This window comes from Notolepis coatsorum (assembly GCF_963971535.1).
Source record: "Notolepis coatsorum genome assembly, chromosome: 6".
NCBI classification, from domain to species: domain Eukaryota; kingdom Metazoa; phylum Chordata; class Actinopteri; order Aulopiformes; family Paralepididae; genus Notolepis; species Notolepis coatsorum.
The window spans coordinates 153,791,932-153,802,109 of NC_140170.1; the positions used below are offsets into that span (position 1 = coordinate 153,791,932).

Here is a 10,178-nt window from a genome sequence, read left to right on the forward strand (position 1 = left end):
TAAAGGTTTGAATGAATTAATGACTATAAAAGACTAGTATTTTTATTAGCCTTTTTGTATTGGTGTGTGGAATGTGTGTGTGTGTTGTGGAGAATTGCATATAGTAAATAGAATAACATACAATAGCCTTAAATAGTGCCACTATAGGTTCAACACTATACATTAAGTTCAACACCATATTAAGTTCAACACTACATTATAGGTTCAAACTCCTTTGAGGACTGTTCCTTTATTACAGTAACACATGGAAATACATCAGTCATCCTAAAAACATACACATTACTGTACACAGCGCATGCATATAGTGAAATGTATCACAATTCAGTAAACAAGAATAACTGGCATGGCATAGCTGAAATACTATAGGCCTACTTGACTCGTCACAGAGGGGTATTCATTGCAGGTTGCCAGTTATAGAAAGTAGGCCATACATCGGTTTTGCAGCATAGGGACAATATACTCTGAGAGAGAATACAGAAAGTGCTAAATGTTTTGCGGGTCTATAGGTTAAATACTGGCAGAGACATACTGTAACAGAGTTCATATAATGAGGGTTGGCGAGCTGCTCAAGGTCTTGCAGTGCACCTCTTTTGTTTTGTTTTTCTTCATGTTATTTGGATTAAGATGGGTTCGAATCGCCATCTCGTGTTCAGCCTCTATTGTTTTGCGGTAGATGGTTCCGCCTATCAACCCAGCTAGAGAGTTTCTGGCTCGTTTGCTGAACGCATGGATGCGCGTGAAGAAGTCGTCGTTTCCAATCAGATAAATCAGTGGATTGATGGCGCTGTTCAGGGAGACCAGACCGCGGCCGATCTGATTAGCGATATAGATGTCTCCAAAACTGGCGCGGCACGTCCCGTCGCGCTTCAGAATCCGTGTCATTAAATTGAGATTTCTAAATATGTGATACGGGATAAAGCAAACGGAGAACAACAGTGTCAGAATGACGACCAGTTTTAGACACCGCTGTTTCAGTAACGTGTTGATGTTGGCTTTGAGGACCACCATAATGTGACCATAGCAGACTAAAATGATAAGGAGCGGTATGACGAATCCGGTGATGGTCCAGACGAGGCTGTAGCGCAGGTACTCCTCGGTGTGGTTGTCGGCGGTGGTGTCGTAGCATGCGTTCGAGGAATTTGTCGAAGTCTTGTCAAAGAACATATCTGGAAGTATCTGAATGAACACCAACATCCAGACCACGGCGCTTATTGCCACGGAGTGGCTGTTGTTGATTTTTCCCATCACTCTCATAGGATGGACGATGCCGAGATACCTGTAGATGCTGATGCACGTCAAGAACCCGATGCTGCCGTAGAGGTTTAGGTTGAAGCAGAACCTGGTGAGTTTGCAGAAGGTTTGTCCAAAGGTCCAGCTGCTGTTGTGCGCGTAATACGCGACCAAGAACGGCAAGGTGAAAAGGTAGAGGAGATCTGCTATTCCAAGGTTGAGCATGAAAACGTTGAGGTTTCCCATTTTTCTCCATCCCGTACATACACTTTTCAACCCATAGAAATTGGCAATAGTGCCGACGACGAACACGGTTATGAACACCGCGGGCAGAAACGCGTGCGTAAATTTCAGATCAATCTTATCACACGTGGTCAAGTTCGGCGCGTCTCCGAGATCCTCGGACAGCACTGGGAGTGGGACTTTATCAAGCATTATCCTCCCTTAGACACACACAGCACGGTCCTCTGTCCGGTGACGTCCCGTACAAACACAGCACGGTCCTCTGTCCGGTCCGGTCCCGTACAAACACAGCACGGTCCTCTGTCCGGTCCGGTCCCGTACACACACAGCACGGTCCTCTGTCCGGTCCGGTCCCTACACACAGCACGGTCCTCTGTCCGGTCCCGTACAAACACAGCACGGTCCTCTGTCTGCAAGCCCGACGGCAGCCACGGTATGAAAACAAGTCGCAGCACGACGGAGAGTGAAAACAAAACTATATCCACCCACTTCCTCTCAGAATCGGTCCCAGGTGGGTCTCTCACACTGCATTCGGTCTTTTTTTTTAATGCGGTTTCAATTTATGTAATGAGACAGGATGTAATATAATACATGAAATATGTATTCTTGGAATTGTATTGTTCCTCTGCAGTATTACATACTTTGAATGGGCCCATTCGATATTTTTTTTGACAGATATAACTTTTGCTATTAGAACAATACTGCAGGCCTACAGTATTGAACACACACACTTTGTCAATCGAAGTTACAATAGTTCCACGTCCCCCATTACGCAAGACACTGGCTCTTTAACCTATACCTGCAGAAGTTCAAGTTTCAAGTTTCAAGTTTCTTTAATGTCATACAGAAGTACAGAATACTTTTATACAAAATGCTTCTTACTGTTACGCTCCAGAGACTGTGCTAGACAAGATAAGTATGAAATTATTATTATTATGTATTATTTAGACAACATTTAATATAAGGCATTCGATTGTGAACGTCAGTAAGCTCATAAAATCATTAGTTGTCTGCCTCACAGTTCATGGAGTGTAGCCATTTGGAACAATAATGAATACATCTGTTTAAAGCTGCTATAGATCATTTTTTTATGTAGAGTAAAAGAAACACATTCACAGAGCTTTTAGAAAGATGCGGAATAAAAGTATTGCTTTCCCGGTGACTTCCGGTTTGGCGAGGAGCAGGTGAGCAGCTGCAGAACAGAGCTCCCGGTCCAAAATTCAAGAACGGTAATAAAAAGTTATAAAACACGATAAAAAGTAACAACTCGAAGATAAAAGAACGATGACAAGACCCGGTGCACAAAACTCGAGGAGAAGTGAGAGAAGAATGACCCAGACAAAGAAATACAACGAAGGGAAAGGTACAACACAAGGGGATGACGCAACAGGTAAAACAAGCTAACATAACGTTAGACAACAGCGAGGCCTGGCCGGAGAAATTGGGTCTTGATTCGGGACATATAATATAAATATCACGTACTAGACTAAACTGAAGACACTAACACACATGACACACAACTAAGACGGTGGGGAACACGAGGAAACACATTCGGAGACCTGACCGGGAGCTCTGGAACTGTACTATCATATGAAAGATAAAAATTCAAATAAAATGTTGGACAATGATAGGGGCATTGGAGAATCCCCATTGGGGATATCCGTCGTTATAGGAGGGGCCCTCTTCAGGAGAGCCTTACCCCTCCAGCCTGCCAACGGGGGATAAATCTGGGTGCTCGGCTCCGCGCATGGTGGACCTGGGATGTGGGGGTGTTCTGTTTCTCGGGGAGGATGGCGGGAGGGAGGGGTTTCTCTTAAGGGGGTCAGAGCGGCTGAGCTTTGCCCAGTGGGGTCTTGTGTGTTGTGGGTTCGGGGTGCGTGGGGTGGGGTTCTTGGTGACATGGGAGGTAGCAGGCTTGGCTTGGTGGGAGGGAGTGCCCTCTCCTTTCCTCTCCTCTACTGGGCCTGGCCCAATTTAATTCAAGGGACCCGTGTCGCTGGGGGCTCAGCTCTGCGCATGGCGGACCTGGGATATGGGGGAGTCCGACGGGCTTAGCTCAGTGGGGGGGACTGTCGGGGGAGGGGGGCTATCATTTCGGCGGTTCGGCGCGGGAGAGTGGGGTCTTGTATGTTATGGGGTCGATGTGCGTGGGGGGTGGGGTTCTTGGTGACATGGGGGGTAGCGGGCTTGGCTCGTGGGGGGGAGTCGCTCCTTCCCCTCCACTGAGCCTAGCCCAATTTAATTCAAGGGTCCTGTGTCGCTGGGTGCTCGGCCCCGGGTATAGCGGACCTGGGATATGGGGGAGTACTATTTCTCGGGGTGGATGGCGGGAGGGGGGGGTCCCTCTTAAGGGGGATTGGGCTGCTGAACACAGCCATTACATAGGAATCCAAGGGACCCATGTCAATGTATTGTTATGTGTTTGATGTCATTTTAAGTATTGTCTAAGTGTTGTATGTCTATGAATGTAAATAAAAATGTAAGTTTAAAAAAAAAAAAGTATTGCTTTCCCACATTTTCCCACAATGATTAATGAATTGATCATTTAAAATGGTCCAAAATGAATGTTGTTGTTTACATGTATTCCCTCCCTGCTTCCCATTCTTCCACATAGAATTCACCTAATTGGATAAATGACATGCTGGTTTTCTAGTGCAACATCTAGTGGCTGAATGTTATCTGTAGCACCTCTAAAGAAAAAATATATAAATTAGGGAGAGGAGAGACAAATCTATACTGGCACTATTACAATTTCCCGATTCCTACAAACACATTTAAAACCAAATGCTCAATGCCAGGTATATGTTTAAACAGTGCAATGTAGATTACATTATCATCTCGTTTTACTCCTCTCCTGAAAACCCCGCCCATTTAGCTCTCTCCCCAGTGATATAGTCAGATGTGTGCTGAACACAACAGCGAGCGCAGCTCAAATCACGTCCCATGTGAAACCCCTATGTAGCAAGGCATACAATTTGTGTACATAGGTGTATAAAACGTATATGTTCTATTAGATCTCAGCCTACCTATCACACTGCCATTGGAAATATACTCTATGAAACTTGAAAGTTGCTAGGCGTAGGTTATTCACCCTTGTGAAAAGAACCGTACTTTTACCATTACCAACGTCGCCGTATTACTCTACACAGCAAGCCATTCAAGTTTGCACAGCAGGATAATAGCAAGCACACACGACCGAATGCGGAGGTTTGACGTGCAAGGCTTGTAGTAGAGTGTTAGCGTCATATTCAAAAGGCTGACTTGCATACGCCTGGCAACTTTCAAGAGTATTTTCCACCACATTTCAACACCAATGACAGCGTGAGTGGGATATCAGTTAAAACACTCCATATACAACACAACATGCTGACGAGCAATCTCCGGTAATGCAGAGAAGTTAAAATTAGACTGGCATGGTGTTTTAAGTGTTGGTGATAATGTGTGATTCATCACATAATATGAAATTCCTGTTTCTTTCCATAAGGTACCATGTTTGTGGCTAAAACAAATGGCATATCTCCTCCTAGTGACTTTTTTCTTTAACAAATGCATCGCCACAATACAAGAATCCAACATTTTAAGTCCTTTTCATGGTCTGTTCTTCCCACGCGATGACAGGACCTGCCTATCTATCCTCACCCAGGACCTAGAGACGGTTTCAGTGGACATGCACGGATACTGTATAGGGAACAGCTTGGTTTCCTGGTGCAGTGTTTGTTGATATCCTAATATATGCTAATAATTGACAGGAAGTCAAATGTAGTCCAATTTAGAATGTTTATGTTGTCAAAGTTGAACTCCCGTCTTTACACAGCTGACGACCAGGGCAGGGGCCTCCTGGGTCCCGGGGCCCCTGCCTGGGGGCAGTTGTAGCTGCTGCAGGAGCAGGACTCTATCACCATGACCTGCTGCTGGGTGAACTTGCCCATGGGGCAGCGGAAGGCCACGCGTGTCGTCCTGGTGCGGTGGGGGCTGCAGCAGCGGCCCTCGGGACAGGACACCTTGCAGAACCTGGGCTGGTAGACCCGCACGCTCCAGCACCCCTGGTGCTCCAGCCGGATCGGAACCGGGGATCTGTAGCTGCTCTCGCACGCCCGCGACCCCTGTAACGTACATGTGATTACATGTCAGCTTCATTCGAAAGGAACAGGTTGACTTTGAAGAAGCCAATTGTTTGAGAAGAAGCTAATGAGCTAATTGTTGAAGAAGCGAATGCGCTAATTGTTGAAGAAGCTAATGAGCTAATTGTTGAAGAAGCTAATGAGCTAATTGTTGAAGAAGCTAATGAGCTAATTGTTGAAGAAGCTAATGAGCTAATTGTTGAAGAAGCTAATGAGCTAATTGTTGAAGAAGCGAATGCGCCACTCTTTCCCAAAGCCAGAGACATATTACTCAGTAGTACTCATTTATATGTTATACCGAGTTTAATAACTTGTACATTGTATATTACTATTGCACTTTACTGTTATATTTGCACTTCTTTTCGCTGTACATCGTCTTGTATCTCATCCTGTATACTAGTGCTTGTAGTAGTTCTAAGTTCTATTTACTACTTTAATTTCATAATTTTCTTATATACTTTGATTCTATTGTTACCATGTATGCATATATATGCTTACTACATGTATCTATTGCTCCTAGTCCTATGTCCGCCCACCACAAACACAGGAACTGTCTAACCCCTGTCCCCGTCTCCCTATCTCTCTGTCTCTCTGTGAGTGGATGTCTCGTGGTGATGGCCAAGGTGGTAGATGTCTCGTGGTGATGGCCAAGATGGTGCGATCTTCTCTACGTCGCCCTCACTAGCCTTGACATTTAGCTTTTATCCTATTTCCCTATGCTTTTTCTTTTGTTGTTGTTGTTGTTCTTAGCTCTATTCTATTTAAATATTTCAAAAATGTACCCCAATTGCTATTGCATGTACATCTACTATACATGCATGTACATCGGGTCTCTGCAGTGGCAGGCGAGTGCTTAGACTACTACACTACCCAGCCGCACTCTCCAGGGTAGTTTGAGGCCAACCCAGCATTCCTCCTGCATCCTGACCTGAATCAGTCAAAACATCCCATCAAACTCCACTTATATTATCTAAGTTGTAGGCCAACAGCCCCTTCTGACCCTTAACAACAAGGTTGACTGTGTTTGGGGTGAGATGTTTGATCAAGTTGACTGTATATGGGGTGATATGTTTGATCAGATTGATTGTGTTTGGGGTGAGATGTTTGATCAAGTTGACTGTATATGGGGTGATATGTTTGATCAGATTGATTGTGTTTGGGGTGAGATGTTTGATCAAGTTGACTGTATTTGGGGTAAGATGCTTGATCAGGTTGACTGTGTTTGGGGTAAGATGTTTGATCAAGTTGACTGTGTTTGGGGTGAGATGTTTGATCAAGTTGAATGTATTTGGGGTGAGATGTTTGATCAGATTGACTGTTTCGGGGTGAGATGTTTGATCAAGTTGACTGTATGGTGAGATGTTTGATCAAGTTGAATGTATTTGGGGTGAGATGTTTGATCAAGTTAACTGTATGGTGAGATGGTTGATCAAGTTGAATGTATTTGGGCTTGGGGTGAGATGTTTTCTCAGGTTGACTGTGTTTGGAAACAAAGGGAAATGAAGAAGATGCTTCTCTTTGTCCACTGACCGACTGCAGCCTGTGGGCTACCAACAGCAGAGGCTGCTGGCACGGCCTGGTCTGGCACAGTCTGGTTTCACTCTGCTGGCACGGCCTGATCTGGCACAGTCTGGTTTCGCTCTGCAGGCGACAGGCCCAGTTCTTGTTTGAGTTGCGGGTGGAGACACCTGGGCCGCAGCTGTGGGAGCAGGGGCTCCAGTCAGTCATCTGCTCGATGCAGTTGGAGGTCAGACCCAGAGACTGGACCGGCAGCCCACCACCGAGGTCCTGACGCACCATCTTCTCCACTCGCTCCGCTGGCCTCTCCACTGCAAGGGAAAACCAACGGAAATGCGCTTTTAACGAAGATTTTGAAATAATTCCAAATTGTGTAGACTCGACTGTGAAATTACATGCTTATTCCACGTAATAGTATGCGGCCAAATGATCAGAACGTTTTGGGCATCTTTAACTATGTGATTTAACTTTGTGCCAATTTATTGTCTAGGACAGGGGTCAGCAACCTTTACTATCAAAAGAGCCAATTAATTATCAATAAAATGCTCAGGGAGCCGCACAACCTATTTACCCTTAAAATGAAGATAACACAATGTATAACGTTTTATATATCCCCAAGCATACCCCACATTTAGCATAAAATGCCTGACAATTGCATACCCAAAGTAATTTGCGATTTATTATACTTTATACTTATAGCACACAGTTTGTTGCATTAATGGAATTATAAAGCAACAAAAAGAAAATGTTGACTTTTTATTGCTGTTTTTACCTGTTATAACAAAGGAAAACCTCAAACTCTTATGAAGAGGAGAAAAAATACTGGCTGTGTAGACCTATTTTTAAATAAAACACAGAAGAGAAACACTGGTGTCTGTAGAGCGACTTTGAAATAAAACCCTGAACTATTCAGGTATATTTGAGTCCTTCCCTTATTTGTGGAACATTTATAAAATAAAAAGTAGTCCACTTTGAAAAAAGACTACCATGTGTAGACCTACTTTGAAATAAAACACAGAAAAGGAGAAAAAACACTGGCATCTGTAGACCTACTTTGAAATAAAACCCTGAACTATGCAGCTCTATTCTATCAAATCTATCAAATAAAAAGTAAATTTTTCGTTGTTCGCAAATTTCGCACCACATATCAGGCATACAGGTAAGCCTGCATCGTTAGTCGTGAAAGCAAATTAATCTGTCCAGGCTGAATTAAAACCCTCTATTTTTCTCAGACTTTCCTTTTTTTGGATTTATCCATGGTTAGCTTACTGGGGGGGGGTCGAAAAACTCAAGATTAGCCACTTGCAGACGGCAGGGAGAGGCGCGGGGTGTGAATATTTTTGTTTACTATATATTTTCGTTGATGAAATATTTTTTCATTTCAGTGTCACAGTATGACATCGATCTTCCAGGGTGCCGCAGCTGATTGGCTAAAGAGCCGCAGGTTGCCGACCCCTGGTCTAGGAGCAGCCAAAGATTTTACTTCCATGTGACATCCTTCTGATTTCTACAGTAGCTTTTGGAGAGAGAGAGAGAGAGAGAGAGAGTGATTCACAAATACTGACTGAACTGAAAAACCAACCACATGTGAATTCTCAGTATAACTGATAGAATGCATGGTTTGCCTATATGCCTATATATTGTCAATGGTGTGTGTGTGTGTGTGGGGGGGGGGGGGGGGTTCTGAGCCATTAAAAAAAAAAAGTGTCCCTGAAGAAAAAAGAAAAGTATTGCAAAAATGTATACCAAATTACAGTATGAACGTTTAATAACCTTAATGTCTTCATGTGTTTTTTGGGGAATGGACAGCATATGTTTAATTAATAATGTCTCAAGCCCTTATACCCATTTCAATAAACACAGTGTTTATTATTACATATTTATGACCAGACAGTGCTAAATGAATCTTCAGGGTACCAGCTTTCAGATTGTGTATACCCCTTCTATGTGGCATCTACTGTTGACCTTGTATCCCGCCATCGAGATCCCCCGATCGAACCCCCCAAAAAGTGGTTCATGTAGGCATAAAGAATGGTAAATGGTGCATTTATATAGCGCTTTTATCCTAAGCGCTTATAATTTGTTCCTCACATTTTACCCATTCATTCACACATTCACACACCGATGGCGGAGGCGACCATGCAAGGTGCCAACCTGCTCATCAGGAGCAGTTATAGCCTAGTGACAATGCCCCCAAAATGTTGAGATACCCCTACCGGAGGTAGAACAAAACACAAGAATGTTTTTCCTCATCTCTAAGGTCTCCCATATATGAAATGGATTCTTGTATAAAAATATTTTACTGGAAAACTTGTTAAATTGATAGATATTGTTATACACCCACAAAGGAAAAAATAACCAAAATATAGCCTGGCCGTATGGGAGTTGAGACATATAAACTCATGTAGATTAATAATACAAGCTCCAAGAGCTTTCAAACTTGACATGCTAGCAGTCAGACAGTTGCTTAACATAATAGAAAAACCTGGATGTGAATATATTTATGCATGTAGGAAAAATATACCTATGTACACTTACTTAAAATAAGCGGAAATGTAAAAAATGTATATCTATGCAGAATGTTCTCATTTACTTTGTAGTAGCTCTGCCATGGATTGTCATAGAAACACATATGAGGGCTTTTTCGGAAAGGTGTGGTTGTGCTGAATCCAGCAATACCACATGTGTAAATATAGCATGCATGGTCAGGGAGTTACATCAGTAAAAGTATGAGGTGTCCTAAATGAAAGAAAATTAAACATTGACATAATGAAGTCTTCAGTCCAAAGCCCATTATCAGTGTGGAGAAGCATGTTGCCAAATTCAATGTTACTGCAAAGTAAAGTCACTTGAGATAATGTTCTGGTCTATAATGTTAATATATTTATGATACATTTAATAAATTATACATTTCATATGATACATTTTATGATACTTCATATGGAAACAAAGATCCAATTGAATCAGGTTGAAATAGAAATAGAACACCTTTATTTCAATCTACTGCGTTCTGAGCCCCCTGCTGTATTCACTGTACACACATAACTGTGTGACCAGGTTCAGCTC

At 43.1% G+C, this 10,178-nt stretch overlaps 2 protein-coding genes across 2 annotated transcripts in view; both read right to left on the reverse strand.

Annotated features, from left to right (window-relative positions):
• Positions 1-205: 205 nt before the first annotated feature.
• Positions 206-1,892, reverse strand: LOC311230513 (P2Y purinoceptor 1-like). Its single transcript, XM_084316806.1, has one exon. It carries the CDS (start codon positions 1,663-1,665, stop codon positions 541-543), a length of 1,125 nt encoding a protein of 374 aa, XP_084172932.1. The 5' UTR covers positions 1,666-1,892; the 3' UTR covers positions 206-540.
• A 3,387-nt stretch (positions 1,893-5,279) lies between these two features.
• LOC311229698 (CCN family member 5-like) overlaps positions 5,280-10,178 on the reverse strand; it is a gene marked incomplete at both ends in the record, with an annotated part of 43,977 nt that continues 39,078 nt past the window's right edge. The window contains 2 exons of the mRNA XM_084315773.1: positions 5,280-5,576; positions 7,125-7,411. Of these exons, the coding sequence (XP_084171899.1) occupies positions 5,280-5,576; positions 7,125-7,411 (584 nt within the window). The remainder of the gene's footprint in view (positions 5,577-7,124; positions 7,412-10,178) is intronic.

Coding starts and splice junctions, on each gene's coding strand:
- LOC311230513 (XM_084316806.1), bottom strand. CDS start 1,665: ATGCTTGATAAAGTCCCACTCCCAGTGCTGTCCGAGGATCTCGGAGAC.